The 18,400-nt window shown below is 38.5% G+C and overlaps 1 protein-coding gene across 1 annotated transcript in view; it reads right to left on the bottom strand.

Moving 5' to 3' along the window:
- Positions 1–14,608: 14,608 nt before the first annotated feature.
- Positions 14,609–18,400, bottom strand: part of DEPDC1B (DEP domain containing 1B) — an 80,125-nt gene continuing 76,333 nt past the window's right edge. Inside the window, exons 10-11 of the mRNA XM_059416632.1 lie at positions 16,825–17,010; positions 14,609–15,601 (exon numbers count right to left, since the gene is read on the bottom strand). Coding sequence (XP_059272615.1) covers positions 15,440–15,601; positions 16,825–17,010 — 348 coding nt within the window. The 3' untranslated portion in view covers positions 14,609–15,439. The remainder of the gene's footprint in view (positions 15,602–16,824; positions 17,011–18,400) is intronic.

Raw genomic sequence — 18,400 nt, forward strand, 5'->3', positions numbered from 1 at the left:
CTCTGCCTGCCTCTCTGCCTACTTGTGATCTCTGTCAAATAAATAAATGAAATCTTTAAAAAATAATAATAATAACTTCCCTACCCCTTCCACTGCCATAGGTCATGGAATCCCCCTATTGCCCACTGCCTGAAATAAAGCCATCCAAGACTCTTTATGCAAATACTAGTATTATATGGACGACAGGGAATGACAAATTACTTCTCACTGCTTATTTCACACCAGACCCCTGAAGGAAATGTCTGGCCCCACCTTCCTCCTGGTGGACATATTCTTGAGGGCTTCTCAGTGGCATCTTCCCTGTGCCTCCCACTGCCCTGGAAAAATCACCTTCCTCTACTCTGTGCCCTGCACAGGGCTCCATGACACTGAGGTCATCATCTGCACTGGCATGTGGGAGGATGCCTCTCCATGCCCCCTACCCCTTCTACCCTCCACCCCCCCAGGCTAGATGTCTTTGGAGTTTAAGCCAGGGGTCTTCCTCCATCGTTGCCCAGCTAAGGGCCTGCCATATTAAGGTTCTAAAAAAATCAAAGTAAAGCCAAACAAAGAATAACTGACAGAGCTCTAACTATTTGGATAGCTAACTAGTCTTTCTGAAGAAGCGACGCGCAGCTGGGATATGTTGAGGGCAAAGGTCAGCAACATGGAGGTGACCCTGAAGCGAGCATACAATACCAGACACTGGGCTGTTCAGCCAGCTCTTAACAGGCACCTCAGACGAAATCAATGCTCAAGAAAAACGGGAGCACAGCCCAGGTAGGAGGTGAGAAAAGGACCCCCGTGAGAATGAAGGGGCACAGATGGAGGATAAAGGGAACCCCCACAAAGCACCCTTTTGCAGAGATTGCCTCGGATCAAGCCCACACATGTCCCCTAACAGAGACAGGATTTAGTGAGGTGAAAGGGGAGACTACTGGGTCATCAAAGAGAAGAACAGAGTTGAAGTTTGGCGTTTGCCACCAAGGACCTCTCTGGACCTGGTGACCTATCTGCACCTGTGTGCCCATGGGGATTTGAAAAGATTATGTCAGGAAATGTAGGTGTGAGCCCTGCACCAAGTGCTCCAGAAATGAAAAGTATTGTTTGTTTTGTTTTCACCAACAAGACAACATAGGTAAAAAGCCACCTGTTAGAGAAAATAAACATATGCAAGGAGACTGAAGGTTGGCTCTAGCAATTTAGGTTGGCACAATGACTCCCTGGAATTCTTGAATATTTCATCAACAACTGTGACGACAGGTGCAAACATATAACATGCAAGCATTGACACTAATGAAGAAAAATGTTCTGTTCACTATTGTGGATGAAACCAACCAGCATAATATAAACAGCGGCAAGCGGCCGTTTAAGTTAGACACGTTTACAACAAGCCTAAGGATGACGACAGAATTTCTTTCGGAAAAAAGCAATTCATGATGCCTTAGCATTAACTTTAAACTTATCTTGACAGGTTTTCTCTATTTTCATATAGAACTGACTGTGCTTCCTTTGCCTTTGGAGACATATCTTGAAAGAAGTTGCTGTGGCTGATATCAAAGAGATTACTGCCTATGTTCTCCTCTAGGATTCTGATGGATTCCTGTTTCACATTGAGGTCTTTTATCCATTTTGAGTTTATCTTTGTGTACGGTGTAAGAGAATGGTCGAGTTTCATTCTTCTACATATAGCTGCCCAGTTTTCCCAGCACCATTTATTGAAGAGACTGTCTTTTTTCCACTGTATATTTTTTCCTGTTTTATCGAAGATTATTTGACCATAGAGTTGAGGGTCCATATCTGGGCTCTCTACTCTGTTCTGTTGGTCTATGTGTCTGTTTTTATGCCAGTACCATGCTGTCTTGGTGATCACAGCTTTGTAGTAAAGCTTGAAATCAGGTAGCATGATGCCCCCAGTTTTATTTTTGTTTTTCAACATTTCCTTAGCAATTCGGGGTCTCTTCTGATTCCATACAAATTTTAGGATTATTTGCTCCAGCTCTTTGAAGAATACTGGTGGAATTTTGATCGGAATGGCATTAAATGTATAGGTTGCTCTAGGCAGTAGAGACAGTTTAACAATGTTTATTCTTCCTATCCAAGAGCATGGAATGGTCTTCCATCTTTTTGTGTCTTCTTCAATTTCTTTCATGAGTGTTCTGTAGTTCCTCGAGAACAGATCCTTTACCTCTTTGGTTAGGTTTATTCCCAGGTATCTTATGGTTCTTGGTGCTATAGTAAATGGAATTGATTCCCTAATTTCCCTTTCTGCATTTTCATTATTAGTGTATAAGAAAGCCACTGATTTCTGTACATTGACTTTGTATCCTGCCACGTAGCTGAATTGTTGTATGAGTTCTAGTAGTTTGGGGTGGAGTCTTTTGGGTTTTCCATATAAAGAATCATGTCATCTGCAAAGAGAGAGAGTTTGACTTCTTCATTACCAATTTGGATACCTTTTATTTCCCTTTGTTGTCTGATTGCTGTTGCTAGGACTTCTAATACTATGTTGAACAAGAGTGGTGAGAGTGGGCATCCTTGTCGTGTTCCAAAGCGAAGATGAACTTTTGGGACTTCATCAAAATCAAAAGCTTCTGGGGCACCTGGGTGGCTCAGTGGTTAAGCCGCTGCCTTTGGCTCAGGTCATGATCTCAGGGTCCTGGGATCGAGTCCCGCATCGGGCTCTCTGCTCGGCAGGGAGCCTGCTTCCTCCTCTCTCTCTCTGCCTGCCTCTCTACCTACTTGTGATTTCTCTCTGTCAAATAAATAAATAAAATCTTAAAAAAAAAAAAATCAAAAGCTTCTGCACAGCCAAGGAAACAGTCAAGAAAACAAAGAGGCAACCCATGGGATGGGAGAAGATATTTGCAAATGACAGTACAGACAAAAGGTTGATATCCAGGATCTATAATGAACTCCTCAAACTCAACACACACAAAACAGACAATCATATCAAAAAATGGGCAGAAGATATGGACAGACACTTCTCCAATAAAGACATACAAATGGCTATCAGACACATGAAAAAATGTTCATCATCACTAGCCGTCAGGGAGATTCAAATTAAAACTACATTGAGATATCACCTTACACCAGTTAGAATGGCCAAAATTAGCAAGACAGGAAACAACATATGTTGGAAGGGATGTGGAGAAAGGGGAACCCTCTTACACTGTTGGTGGGAATGCAAGTTGGTGCAGCCTCTTTGGAGAACAGTGTGGAGATTCCTCAAGAAATTAAAAATAGAACTTCCCTATGACCCTGCCATTGCACTCCTGGGTATTTACCCCAAAGATACAGATGTCGTGAAAAGAAGGGCCATCTGTAGCCCAATGTTTATAGCAGCAATGGCCACGGTCGCCAAACTGTGGAAAGAACCAAGATGCCCTTCAACAGACGAATGGATAAGGAAGATGTGGTCCATATACACTATGGAGTATTATGCCTCCATCAGAAAGGACGAATACCCAACTTTTGTAGCAACATGGACAGGACTGGAAGAGATTATGCTGAGTGAAATAAGTCAAGCAGAGAGAGTCAACTATCATATGGTTTTTTCACTTATTTGTGGAGCATAACAAATATCATGGAGGACATGGGGAGTTAGAGAGGAGAAGGGAGTTGGGGAAAATTGGAAGGGGAGGTGAACCATGAGAGACTATGGACTCTGAAAAACAATCTGAGGGGTCTGAAGTGGCGGGGGGTGTGGGAGGTTGGGGTACCAGGTGGTGGGTATTATAGAGGGCACGGATTGCATGGAGCACTGGGTGTGGTGCAAAAATAATGAATACTGTTATGCTGAAAATAAAAAATAAATTAAAAAAAAAAAAAAAGAACTGACTGTGCTGACACATGTTCCACTCAGAACAAAAGGAGAAGAACTCAAGACCGAGAGAGGAAAATAAGCCCAAGGCAAGAAGGGGCCAAAAGTGGGAAAAGGTTAAAAAAAAAATCACCAAACACCAGGACCAGGACCAGAAGCAACCTTACAACTCACCTAATGCAAATTTTGTCATCTCAGCACATGCCTTTTTTTTTTTTTTTTTAGCCAACAATGGCATTTGACGTTTCATTTTTGATTCAAATACTCTGGGGTAGGATTTGCACACTCCATCCCACTGTTGGCTCTTCCACTCCTAACAACTTCTAGTATCTTCCTGTCCCTAGAAGGTACTGGAGCTTGTGACCTCTGAAATCCAGTCCCTTCATTTGACTACAGAGAGGGTGTGACTCACCCAAGGTCACTTGCCCAATGTTTACTGGTACTGCTACAATTTAAAAGCCAAATATTCTGATGTCTAAACAATATTGGTGCTACACATGCTAGTGGGAAGGACCTCTCAGTGCTAATTCAGTTAGAAAGAAGGGAGTGGGAGTCCTGCCTAGAGGTGGCATTTACCCAACTTATACAAGGTTTCCTTAGTCATGGGCAGGAGAGGAAAGCCTCCCCATGCACTCCCCATTGCAGGTGCTAACACAGCATTCCCTTCGCGATCCTGTTCACCTCTGGGAAAGTCACTCATCTTCGCAGTGACCTCTAGGAGGGTTCCTGGGCTCTGCCTGAGGAACTGTTTATAGAACGCTGATGATGTCAACTCCAAAAACATCGTTTGTAAACACATGTTTTGTCCCAGATGCTATTTCCGCACTTATTATAAAGGGCTTGATCTAGAGATCAAAAAATGCATCTGAGGAATAAGAGTATAAAACAAGATTTATTCTAAGGAAAGAGCAGGTGGTTCTTCCCACATTGCCGAAAAGGCAGCTGAGGCAAGGGGGGCTGACTGGCACAAAATTATCCTACTTCTGTGGGGGTTTTTTCTCAAAATGAATTTTGCACACAATTTTTTTCACTTTAAAATCTAACAGTCTGACATTTAACCCAAACTATCTGCTGTTGCATGTAGAAAACTGTTCATTTTTACTATTTGTAGCCCACTTTTGGAGAGCACTTAACAAGCAATAGAGCCCTGTGGGCTTTTGAGAAAAACATCCTCATACAGGAGCCAAAATATTACCCACGGTTACTTCTGCCACAATAAAGATCAATTTTCAAACTTATTTTCACTAATTTTCCCTTATTTTCACTAATTATATAAAATATACAGAACTTTTATAAATAAAATCTCTAGTTTTTCCTTTATGGTACAATCATTGCCAACACAAGACTGCTCCTCCTGGGATCATCTGTCCTCGTTAGACAGGTCCTGACTTGGGAAGAGTCAGCCTAAACCAGACACCTCTTAGGGACTTAACAGATCGCTGAATTCAATTCTCTGTGAAAAGAAGAGTGAGGAATTTCCAGAAATCAAAGCCTTCATCATCTTTAAGCAATAATTGTGGCTAATTATGCTTGCCATTTTGATGAGTAGAAAGTTTAAAGAAATTTACAAATGATGTCAGTGTATGTTTTATATGTTAATTACTGCTTCAGGTAATTATTAAGAGTTAAACACTGAAGCAGTATTATCCAATCAGATTTGACCACCTTATACATTCTATTTAGAAAAGTCTTAAATTTTTTTCTAAGTATCAGGAAGCTTTTTTAAGATCGGAATCTTTAGGACAAATTTGCATATGGGCAAATCCTATGTTTAATAATAAAAAAAAAAGCAGAATCTGTAAGCAAGAAGTCTCATTTCTGCTGTTATTTTCATTTATGCTTCATATTATGGTCTGTTTTAAGATCTCAAGAACATTTAACTTAAAAATTCAAGAAGAAGTATTCAGCCACATGCTTCTAATCTTCAAAACATTTTTTGCATGGTGCATTTTGCTGAAACACACCAATTTTTTTTTTTAAGATTTATTTATTTGATAGAGAGAGAAAGAGAGAGAGAGAGAGACTACAAGCAAGGGGAGAGGAAGAGGGAGAAGCAGACTCCCCACTGAGCAGGGAGCTCGATGTGGGGCTTGATCTCAGGACCCTGGGATCATTACCTGGGCCAAAGGCAGATGCTTAACCTACTGAGCCACAAAACACCCCTAAAACACAACAAATTTTTTTTTTAAATACAGATAATGTATATATTATTAAATAGAAATAAACTGGAATCATAGGCTCTCAAAATCAGAGAATACATTTTATCCTGGCATAACTATTTTTCACAGTAAACCATTCCACTATTTTGGTAAATCATCACTGAAATGTTTGTTGTCAAGACCCTTCCAGAGGGCACAAATTCTTACTGGAAACCATGAGCAAAAGGCCTCTTCATGCCCAAGTACTTCAATCTTCAAATATCAATTATAGTTTACTTGTTTCTTATGAAAATAAAGTGATTTTTAGTCCTCTGAGTTTTTTAAAATTAAGTTTTATTTGTCTTACTAGAATACTCAAGAAGACTACCTTATTCCTATTAGAGAGATGTCAGCAGCAAGAAGGAAAATTTGTGGAGGCTGGAAGCAGGGAGAATAACTTCTGTTATATGCCCTGAAAAGGGTCTGGATACTGTTCTCAGTTTTGACAGAAGAGCCGCAAAAGAAGTATTATACAGTGAATAGACACAGCCAAATACATATATTATTTTTTTGTTTTGAGACAGGGACAGTTTATGGAAAATATAATTTATTCTAGATACTCAAAGCAAACAATTCACTTAACAATTCTCCACAATGGAATTTGCAAAGACTGTACATGGTTTGTAAACTAAATCTTAGATTCACTGAATTATGAAAGTTACTGAGCAACACAAATATGCACTAAACATGGCATTTTTAAATTTTTTAATGGGCTAGTACCCTTTCGTGCCATTATTTTTCCCATTTCATTTTCTCAATTGGGACATTAAAATACTGAGATTACATAGACACTAAAATATACACACACAAAAAAATCTATCAGAAGCTACTTATTATGTTCTTTTTAAAAAAAGATTTTATTTAGTCATATTAGAAAGAGTGAGAGCATGAGCAGGGGCAGGAGGAGGGGCAAAAGGAGAGGAAGAAGCAGACTTCCCACTGAGCAAGGAGACCAACCTCGACCATGACCATGACCTTGGGGCTCAATGCCAGGACCCCGGGATCATTACCTGAGCCAAAGGCAGATGCCTAACTGACTGAGCCACCCAGACAGCCTCATTATATTCTTAAATTAGTGAATATACCCTCAAGTTTTCCCAGGGAGTATATTTGTTCTACCAAATTAAATAACACATTTCCAAGTTGATACAAATAAGCAAATTCTTTGCTCATTAATGTGGTACCATATCCCAACTTTAAAATTACTTGGGTACCCAGGAGCAAATAATTTCTTAAGGTCTGAATAATCATAGTAATTTGTTTGCCTGGAAGACCCAATATGTAATGATTCAAGATGTTATACTTTTTGTGAAGATTTTATTTATTTGAGAAGGAGAGAAAGAGCCCAAGGGGAGAGGCAGAGGGAGAGGGAGAAGCAGACACGTTGCTAAGCCCAGTGCAGGGCTTGATCCCAGGACCCTGGGATCATGACCTGAACCAAAGGCAGCTGCCTAACCAACTGGGCCACACAGCCTTCCCAAGATGTTATACTTTTTTGCAGGTTATGTTGTCATTATCAAGAAAATGCAAATGCAAAATAATTCCAAATGTCACAAAAATAGACTTTCTATTCTCTCATTTTTAAGTAAACACTTTAAATTTGGGCAAATGCTCTGATAATAGATGGACAGACAATTGAATTACCTCTTAATGCTGATTTTAGTAGATAAGAACACTTTTGCTTTACTCCAGGACTTTAACATTTGTTGAGGTTTGTTCTTCAGAGTAAAGGTAAAAAATAATAAAGATTGAGGGGAGCCTGGGTGGCTCAATCATTAATCGTCTGACTTTGGCTCAGGTCATGATCCCAGGGTTCTGGGATCGAGCCCTGCATTGGGCTCCCTGCTTGGTGGGAAGCCTGCTTCTCCCTCTCTCACTCCCCTGCTTGTGTTCCCTCTCTCACAGTCTCTCTCTATATCAAATAAATAAATAAGAATCTTTAAAAATAATAATAAAATGAAATAAAAATTCAGCCACACCCATATAGTAAAGAGCCATTTTAATTGATTTCTCTTTCAATCGTGACAGAAGATTTTGTGACATTTTAAACATAGAAACGCTCAGTTTCCTCTTCTTGACCATCAGTGGTTCACAAATACTGGCTCTTTTTAAGTTACATTTCCTATAAAAATGTACAGAAACTCTCTTCTGGGTATGGGAATCAGAATCAAGCTCCTGGTTAACACAAAGGCTAAGTCATGACAGATACATCTACCATGTTTGTTAGAGCCCAGGTATGACTTCCCTGAAGGCAGATAGGGGAACACAAAGATGTGTGAAAAATCAGAATGAAGAATAGTTGAATTCCATTACCCGGTTCATACCTGAGATTTACTCAACCTTGAAAATGTGCTGTAAGTAGCCTCAAGTTTCCTATATGTAACACTCATCTGATAAATTCTTTACCATAGTCTCTCAGATTAGTGACAATCCCTAGAACATTTCCTACTTAGCAGACCTAAAAACTAAAGCAAATGCACTAACAATGCTTTAAAAGGTATACCTACAAAGAAAGAAATACCTGATTGCACCACAGAGTTCTAAGAAATTGGTTTCAGCAGTGTTAATAGTAGTTTTGAAAACATGCAGGAAATCCAGTGAAAAATCTTCAGCAGATATTCATAGAAAGTGACCAGAGAAACAAGGGAAATGAATTTGGCAAAGCTAGGTTAGGACAATGAAAACACTACAAATCAAAAAGAAGTCTGAGCTCTTAAGTTTTAGAAAGTATAAACTGAAAAAAAAAAGTGTGTGCTTTTACATAAAACATCCACCCAGCACTCATAAACACAATAAAGTAGTGCTCAGTAGGAACCAGTAAAACGTGGGAGTCTGGAGCCTGGGCCGTGCGGTCCAGCAGAGCTGGCTGTGGCCATCAACCAGCCATTCACAAGCTGGGGGATCTTCGGGAAGTTCCTCAACCTGATTCTCTGAGCTGTAAACTGGATGTAAATTCCAAAATAATGACTACAGGAATTTAACAGGACACTAAACACACGTGAAGAGAGATGTGCTGAACAGGAAGAAAGACTAAAGAAATTTTCTAGAATGCAGCATAGGAAGACAAAAATATGGGAGGTACATGAGAGATTAAGAGACAGAGGACAGGGTGAAAAGATCTAAAAATATATTTAATTAAAGAATCATAAGCGGAGAGATTATGACAAAGACATAAAAAAGAGAGGCACCTGGGTGGCTAAGTGGGTTAAGCTTCTAACTCTTGACTTTTTTTTTTCCTTTTTTTTTTTAGGCTCAGTTCATGATCTCATGGTCGTGGTCTCAGGTCATGAGATAAAGCCACAGCTTGGGCTCCCTGCTCAGTGGGGAGTCTGCTTGAGATCCTCTCACTCTCTCGCTCCCTCTGCCCCCTCCCTGAACTCTTTCTCTCTAAAATAAATAAATAAATAGCTCACTAAAAAAAATAAATAAATGGTGAAAGACCTTGATCCTCCTATTTAAGAACCCCCACAAATACCAAGCAGAATGACCATTTAAAGAGTATATTATATAAACTAGGTATGTCACTATAAACTGCAGATCACCAAAGACAAAGACAAAACTTGAAAAAGAACATGACATTGTATCTACAAAGAGTGGCGATTGACTTCTCAGTAACAATGGAAGCCAGGTAACAAAGGAATAACTACAATGTACTGAAATACAACAACCCTCAACTTGGAATTCTATAAATAGCAGAAATATCCTCAAAGAATGAGAGCATTCTTTATAATTGTACACTCAAAAATAATTAAAATGCAAATTTTGTTACATATATTTAATCACAACTTAAAAATTAAAATTGTAACTTACCAAAACCCACTGAATTATACACTTTAAATAGGTTAATTGTATATCATGTGAATTACATTTCAATAAAGCTATTCAAAAAAAAAGAGTAAGGGTAAAATTAAAAAGTTTTCAGACAAAAACAACATATACTGAAGATAAATTCTAAAGAATGTACCCTCAGAAGAAGGAAAAAGGTAGTAAAATAGGGTAAGTATAAAACAAGGACTACATATAAAAACAACATAGTATGTGGTTTAAAAACAACAAAATTAAAATATAGTACAGAATACTATCTGTTTGGGGAGGGTGTTATTAGTGCTTTAAGACCCTGAACAGTCTGAGAGGAGGGTAAACAATATTTACTAACTTAAAGCTTTGATAAATTAGTATATAATACGTAATTTTCAAGGACCCAACAAAATTAGAAACAGTGTTTAGTTGCAAATTAGTAGGAGAAAACATGAAATGATTTGTAAAATTCAAAGTCAAGAAAGTGGAGACAAAGAGCTATAAAGCATCAATAAACATTGGTACCCAAATATAGAGTAATTATATTAAATACAATTTGTCTAAATGTTATAGTTAGAAACAAAAATTGTCACGCTGGGCTCTTAAAAAAAAAAAAAACACCATATGCTGTTTACAAAGGCTACAACTAATATATTAAAATATGAAAAGGCTGCAAACAAATGCATTACCAGAGATAGTGACATTTTATAATTTTTAAAAATGAAGGAGGGAAGGAAGAAAGGGACAAAGGGAGGAGGAAGGAAGGAGGAAATCAGAATTAGGTGTATTGTATCTATCACATCACAACAAATTACCCCAAAATTAAGTGGTTAGAAACAACAAATATTTATTACCTCACAGTTTCTATGGGTCTGGAATCCAGGAAGAGCTTACCAGAGTCCTTTAGCTCAGAGCCTGTCCCAGGGTGCTGTCAAGGTGTCGGCTAAGGTGGCCTTCACCTCAAGTCTTGTCTGAGAGAACGTTCTTCCAAGATCACTCACGTGGCTGTTGGCAAGCCTCAGAATATCCACTTTCAAGATCATTCATCCAGCTGTTGGTAGGTCTCATGTCCTCACTAGCTAGTGGGCAGAGACAGGAGTTCCTTGCCTGCTGGGCCTCTCCATAGGGTAGCTCACACAGGGAGGCTGGCATTCCTCAGAGCAGGCCTGGGAGAGATTAAGGGAGAGGGCAAGCAAGATGGAAACCAGAGCCTTTTTGTGATCTAATCTCAAAAGAGATATCCAATCACTTTTGCCATATTCTGTTTGTTACAAATATATCACTAGATCCAACTCACACTCAAGGAAAGATTACACATTGGGACAAATACCAAGAGAATCACAGGGGACATTTTAAAAGCTGTCAACCACAGCAATGAAAAACAAAAAACTGTCATTGTTTGCTTATTATGTAGTGAATGTAGCAAACCCAAAAAGATCACACTAGATGGTTAGAATTAATAGAAAAGTCTATCATGGAGGTTGGATATAAAAATCAGTTTTATGCTATATATGAGCAAGAGTCTGATTCTTGATTTCAGCTCAGGTTATAATCTCAGGATAGTGGGATCAGGCCCCACATCAGCGTCCTCACACAGCCAGGAGTCTGCTGGAGATTTTCTTTCCCTCTCCCTTTGTCCCTCCCAACCCCGTGCTCTCTTCCTAAAATATATATATATAGTGTATCTTAAAAAAAAGGTCATATATTTCTAAAGATATTCAATAGGAGAGGAGATTCTGGAAAGTAGACTCTACATTAAAGGGCAAAGAGAGCAGGAGACTTATTCTTTCCTCTAAACATTATTCCAAAGTTTGAAAACAAATCTTGAAACACTAAACATCTCCTATTACTTTACATATTTGTAAGGAAAGGTGGTACCCATATCAATAGGAATACTTTTATCCATTTTTTTTAACTTTCTTTTTTTTTTTTTTTTAAGATTTCATTTATTTATTTGACAGAGAGAGATTACAAGTAGGCAGAGAGGCAGGCAGAAGAGGGGGAAGCAGCCTCCCCACTGAGCAGAGAGCCCGAGGCAGGCTCAATCCCAGGACCCTGAGATCATGACCTGAGCTGAAGGCAGAGGCTTTAACCCACTGAGTCACCCAGGTGCCCCGCTTTTATCCATTTTTAAGTAAACATATCAGAGTCAAATATAGGAGGCATTCTGCTACAAAAGAACAGGGCCAGATCAAAAAGGCAAGGAAAATTCAATCCAAAGGGCAAAACAAGAGGGAGGAGCAAGGTGGCAGAAGAGTAGGATAGAGTCATACCATCAGGTCCCAGGAGTTCAGCTAGATAGTTATCAAACCATTCTGGACACCTACAAACTCAAGAGGAGAGAGAAGAGGAGGATAGCAGCAATTCTCTGAACAGAAAAGCGACCATTTTTTGTAAGGTAGGATATGCGGAGAAATGAATCCAAGGTGATATACAGGAATATAGACTGCGGGGGGGGGGGGGGGTCCAGCTCCCAGCAAGCAGTAGAGAGTGGAACACAAAATTGGAACTTTTAGAAGTCTGCTCCACTGAGGGATGTTGCTCCAGAGCTAAAGCGGGGGTGGAGCTCTCATGGGGACAGTGTGGTTTCAGGACCCACAGGGACACAAAAAGACCAGGGGTGCCTGAGTGTGGTAGAGTTCCCAGGTATCAGAGTGGAGAGCCGGCTACAAAGATGTAGCCAAGGAGTGAGCTCTCAGCGCAGGGTTACCTTAAACTGTGATCTGAGGCACAGTTGGACCCCTGTTCTTCGAGCAGGGACTCCATAAGTGGCAGATCCAGGGAGACTCAGCTTCCTTCTCTGGAGGCGGGAATCTGCTGGATTTGGAGACTCCAATCAAAGCCGTGTGCCAGAGACAGAAACGCTTGGTCACAAGCTGGGTGAGCGGGGAGCGCAGCCGGAGACCATGGAGATGGGAGGGATTGACTGCTTTTCTCTGAAGGTGCACTGAGGAGTGGGGCACCGAGCTCTCAGCTCCTCCGCCTGGAGACTGGGAGGCTGCCATCTTCATTCCCGTCCTCCAAAGCTCTACTGAAAGCGTTCAGGGAACAAAAGCTACTAAAGAGCAGATTACTTAGCCTGGCCCCTGACAAGGGTGGTGCAATCTGCCTCCAACAAAGACATTTGAGAATCAGTGCAACAGGCCCCTCCCACAGAAGATGAGCAGGAACATCCAGCCAAGACCAAGAGTACCCATCAATGAGAACTGCAGAACTTCGGAGTGAGGGGAAAGCAACACATAGATAACTCATGGCTTTTTCCCCAGGATCCTTTAGTCTTTCAAAGTTAAAATTTTTTTTTAAGATTTTGTTTATTTATTTGACAGAGAAAGAGAGCACAAGCAAGGGGAGTGGGAGAGGGAGAAGCAGGCTTCTCATGGAGCAGGGAGCCCAATGTGGGGCTCAATCTGAGCCACCAGATGCCCCTCAAAGGTAAATATTAAAAACTTTTTTTATTCTATCTTTTAAATTTTTCCTCTTTCCTATTTTAATGTTTCTTTAAACTATTTTATCCTATCAATACCTTTTAAAAAATCTTTTTAAAATTTTCATTGTTATAGTCTTATCTTTCATTGTATTTAGCTTTATTTTTTGTGTATATACAGATTTTTTCTTTAAAATTTTGGGATAGAGGGTGCCTGGGTGGCTCAGTGGGTTAAGCCGCTGCCTTCGGCTCAGGTCATGATCTCAGGGTCCTGGGATCGAGTCCCGCATCGGGCTCTCTGCTCAGCAGGGAGCCTGCTTCTCTCTCTCTCTCTGCCTGCCTCTCCATCTACTTGTGATTTCTCTCTGTCAAATAAAAAAAAATTTAAAAAAAATTTTGGGATAGAGAGTCTTCTAACAGATCAAAATATACCCTAAATCTAATGCATGGCTTTGTTCTAGTCTTCAGTCTGATCACATTCTTTCTTTCTTTCCTTTTTTTTTTTTTGCTTTCTTTTTTCAACCAACTTCTTATCAATCCCTTTTTTAGAATCTTTTTTAAATGTTCACCTTTAAAGTCATATTCCATCCCTTCATCGTGTTTACCCTTATTTTTGTATATATATATGTTTTTCTTTATTTAAAATTTTGGGAAGCAGTTTCTTTTAACAGACAAAAATACACCCAAAATCAAGTGTGTACATATATACATACATACATACATATACATACATACGTACATATATATACATACATACAAATATATATGTTTATATATATACATCCATATATAATGTTTTATATATACATATACATACATACATATACATACATATATAATGTTTTTTTCTCCTTTCTTCCCCCCCCCTTCCCCACCCCCCATTTTGGGTCTTTTCCGATTTGGTTAGTGTATATTTTTCTGGGGTTGTTGCTACCCTTTTAGTATTTTGTTCTCTCATTCTTCTATTTTTTTTTTAAGATTTTATTTATTTATTTGACAGACAGAGATCACAAGTAGACAGAGAGGCAGGCAGAGAGAGAGAGAGGAGGAAGCAGGCTCCCTGCAGAGCAGAGAGCCCGATGTGGGGCTCAATCCTTAGCCAAAGGCAGAGGCTTTAATCCACTGAGCCACCCAGGCACCCCTCATTCTTCTATTCTTATCTGGATACAATGACAAGGTGGAAAAACTCACCTCAAAAAAAAAAAAAAAAAGAAGAGCAAGAGCCAGTACTGACAGCTAGGAACCTAATCAATACAGACATTAGTAAGATGTCAGATCTGGAGTTCAGAATGATGATTATCAAGGTGTTACCTGGGCTTGAACAAAGCATGGATGATACTAGAGAATCCCTTTTTGGAGAAATAAAAGAACTAAAATCTAACCAAGTTGAAACAAAATACAGTATTTATTTACAGCCCATTTATTTTCAAAAGGATGAGGGAGTTGGGGGAAACATAAAGGAAGTAGTCTCATTTTACTTAATCCATTTGTGTTTTTCATGAAATAACAGAGATCTGACTTACAATCAGGACCAAAAAAGTTTATTCAGTTCAATTCTCCATTTTCAGCCAAGACTGAAATTATACCACTGCAGGAAAATGAACATCTTCTCCACTTAGAGGTAAACAAAACACCAGCTAATATATATGTTATTAAAGAACCAGCTTTAGTTATATCTGCCATAACATCCAATGAATCCTCAATGAAAGACACAGCCATCATAATACCGGACATTAAGAATCTTGGTGCAACGTTGAAAATGAGATTTTACAAAAGAGAAACCAGAACTATTAAGCTATGATATCAACAGCATCACAGTAACAGTACCCCACTGTCTTTCTTACTCAAGTATATACACTATTTTTAAGGCTTGGTTATAACAAAGACATCAGTAACTAAATGTACACATAATTATCTTATTAACACCATGAAAAACAACGAATAAAAAAATAAAAATCCTTAAATTTTGTAACAATTACAAACACATTAACATTACCCCTGTATATTTGTCTAAATTTTAAATGATTTTTACACTTCAAAAATAGCACTAAGTTTTACAAAAATACTGATAATGGCTCAACATTTTTGGAAGTCCAGTCACTTTATATTTCAGTAATAGTCTCTATTGTCTGCTCTTCCTCTTCCACCACCATAGTCCTTCTCTAACCATCCATTTGCTCAAGGCAACAACAGAGCTCTCTAACAGCTATGGAAGTACTACATCCGAAAACTTCTAGTTCTTTGAAATGGTTGGAAAGGGTTTTTTAGTGCCCACATTAGCAGCTGTGGTTTCGGTTTCGGTTTCTCAGGAAACAGAAGTGCTTCACTTTCTGGTGTAGGAAATCGCTCTTGGTAGACTGCGGGATAGGATTTTTGAAACTGGAAAAAAAAAAATTCAAGATGAGTAAAAAAACAGATAAGAACCAATAAAATTAGGTGATCTAATTTTAAAATTAAAGACTTCCTGATCTGATTCCATACGAGGCTGTCTTTGTTTTAATGTTTATTGTTCTCCATCAGAAAGAGAATAAGACGATGACAAATCATAATCAAATTCACTCCAACACAAATCCATTTCTTTTTGTGAGATCATTTAATTCCACTTGTTATAGATCTAATGCAACTTTAATTTGATCCAATCTTCAAACAAACTTCTCATTTCAGTCCTATTTCTTAAAATTTCCTCTGCTTGCTAACTATAAATAGACTTCACTTTTAAAATAGTCACACGTAATTCTGACTTGAAAATAACTTATGTTCTATACGGGTGAAGAAAATTTTGGCCCAACTACATTTCACGATCTCCCTGCCTCTCCAACTCAACCCCACCTGCTTCTGCTCAAATGGAAGGGAAAACGTTCCAGTATATATAAAAGCTTCAAGAGAGGCAATGATGCTTTTTCTTTGATCCCCAACACCAAAACTCTTCTCCAAAATTACTGAGAAAAATGTGATTGGGAGTCTAGAACTCTGGTGCTCTGTGTATAACCCCAAATGTATGGTATGATCAGGAATCAAGCTTGCAGGAATCAGTCTTGAAAAATAAAAACCATTCCCTTAATCTTGAATCACTACTCTAAGAATGGTCAAAGTGTATCTATTTTTAATTAAAAGCTCTTCAATGAAACCCAAAGCTGTGTTACCTAGCAGGAACTAAACCCCAAATACTGGCTATCTAAAACCAAAGCCTCTTCAATTTTACACATCTTATATCTGCAAATTCAGTACAATTTACTTTTCAGAAAAAAATCAGAGGAATTTATCTTCATTTGGTAGCTTCTCAGAATTTAAAGTAACTGCTCCATTAACTCACATCGTGCCAAATACCCAAACAAAGGACAAATAACAGAGAGCAGCTCCATAAATGAAGAGCTCAATAATGGTAAAATATCTACACTGGAGAATAAGATGTGGGAAACTCATCACAACTGAGTACATCCATGAGACTTCTGGAGTATATAACTTGAATAATATACTTTCAAAACTGCTACATCTCAGAAGATGAGATTCACATGAAACCCATTAAAGCAGAGAATAAGAAGAAAAAACAATATTAAGACTAGTAGGAAGAAGACATGGCTTCTGAAGAACATTCTTTTTACCTGCTTCAATTTTTTCTTCTTCTCTTTGCTGGAAAGTTTTGCATCTGTTATGACTTCCTCCAACAAAGCTGCCAGAGGTTCCTGAGAGCCGTATGCTCTCTGGTATTCAAATTCCTCTGGACTGATCTGACGGCAAAATGACGGGGCAGATAAAGTGATATCCATATCGGCTCCTGGGTATTTTATCTGAGGCAAAAGGATTAATAGTGAAAGTCATAAGCATATTTTCATATAAGTTGCAAAACTGGTTCAGATCAAATAGAGCATATCTCCTCCTGGGAATGCCATGTCATTCTTCAATTCGTTTAGAAAAATCTTTATTAAAAAGTAAAAGTGTTTCTATAAATTTGGAAAAAATCACTTAAAGCCACAGTTTTAAATAAGAGTTCTTACCTTTTTAATCCCAAGAACCATTTTAATAAACAAAAAACCTGGTGTGCTCTTTTAAATAAAATCTTAAATTGAAACATAAACTAAACATGTTGACAAAAGTAATTCATTACAATAGTGAACCTCCTCCTCTGGAGGTTCCTTCCCACATCTGGAGGATCTGACTTCCCTTCCTTGGGAAAGGATAGAGGCACACATGTAGTATGGCTGTTATGTATGGAGAAGTACTACAACATCTCCAAATACGTCAACAGTAAAAAGCAAGAAAACAAATGTGCAAACACTGTACAGGGCAAAAGGGAAAATGGAGAAAAAAGAGGAAAGACGATGGTAAGACTTATAAATAAATGAACATCCATTAAAAATATTAATTTCACACCTACATAAAAAAAGCAAATATTAACAGACAAAAAGAGGGAAATTGATGGTAATACAATCATAATAGGAGTCTTTAACACCCCACTTACATCAATGGAGAAGGCATCCAGATAGAAAATCAACAAGGAAATAGTGGTTTTGAACAAGACATTAGATTAGGTGGACCTAACAAATATATACAGAAATTTCCACTCAAATACAGCATAATACACACTCTTTTCAAGTGCACATTGAACATAATCCAGGATGTTAAGCCACAACAAATTTAAATCTCAATAAATTTGAGAAGACTAAAATAATAACAAGCATCTTTTCCAACCAAAACAGTGTAGAAGTAGAAATCAGTTACAAACCAACCAACCAACCTAGAAAAGACACAAACATATGCTACTAAATAACCAATAGGTCAGTGAAGAAATCAAAGAGGAAATAAAAGAATACATGGAGACAAATTAAATGAAAACACAATGGTCCCAATCTTCAGAACACAGTAAAAGCAGTTCAAAGAGGGAAGTTTATAGTAATGAAGACCTATCTCAAGAAGCTAGAAAAATGACAATAAATGCCCTAACCTTACACCTAAAGTAAATAGGAAAAAAGGACAAAGACTAAATCTAATAAAAGGAAGGTAATAATAAAGAACAGAGTGGAAATAAATGAAAAAGAGAGTTAAAAAAAAAAAATCAAGGGGTGCCTGGGTGGTTTAGTGGGTTAAGCCTCTGCCTTCAGCTCAGGTCATGATCTTGGGGTCCTGGGATTGAGCCCCACATCGAGCTCTCTGCTCAGCTGGGAGCCTGCTTCCCCCCCC

Source organism: Mustela nigripes, chromosome 12 (assembly GCF_022355385.1).
Source record: "Mustela nigripes isolate SB6536 chromosome 12, MUSNIG.SB6536, whole genome shotgun sequence".
Classification (NCBI taxonomy): domain Eukaryota; kingdom Metazoa; phylum Chordata; class Mammalia; order Carnivora; family Mustelidae; genus Mustela; species Mustela nigripes.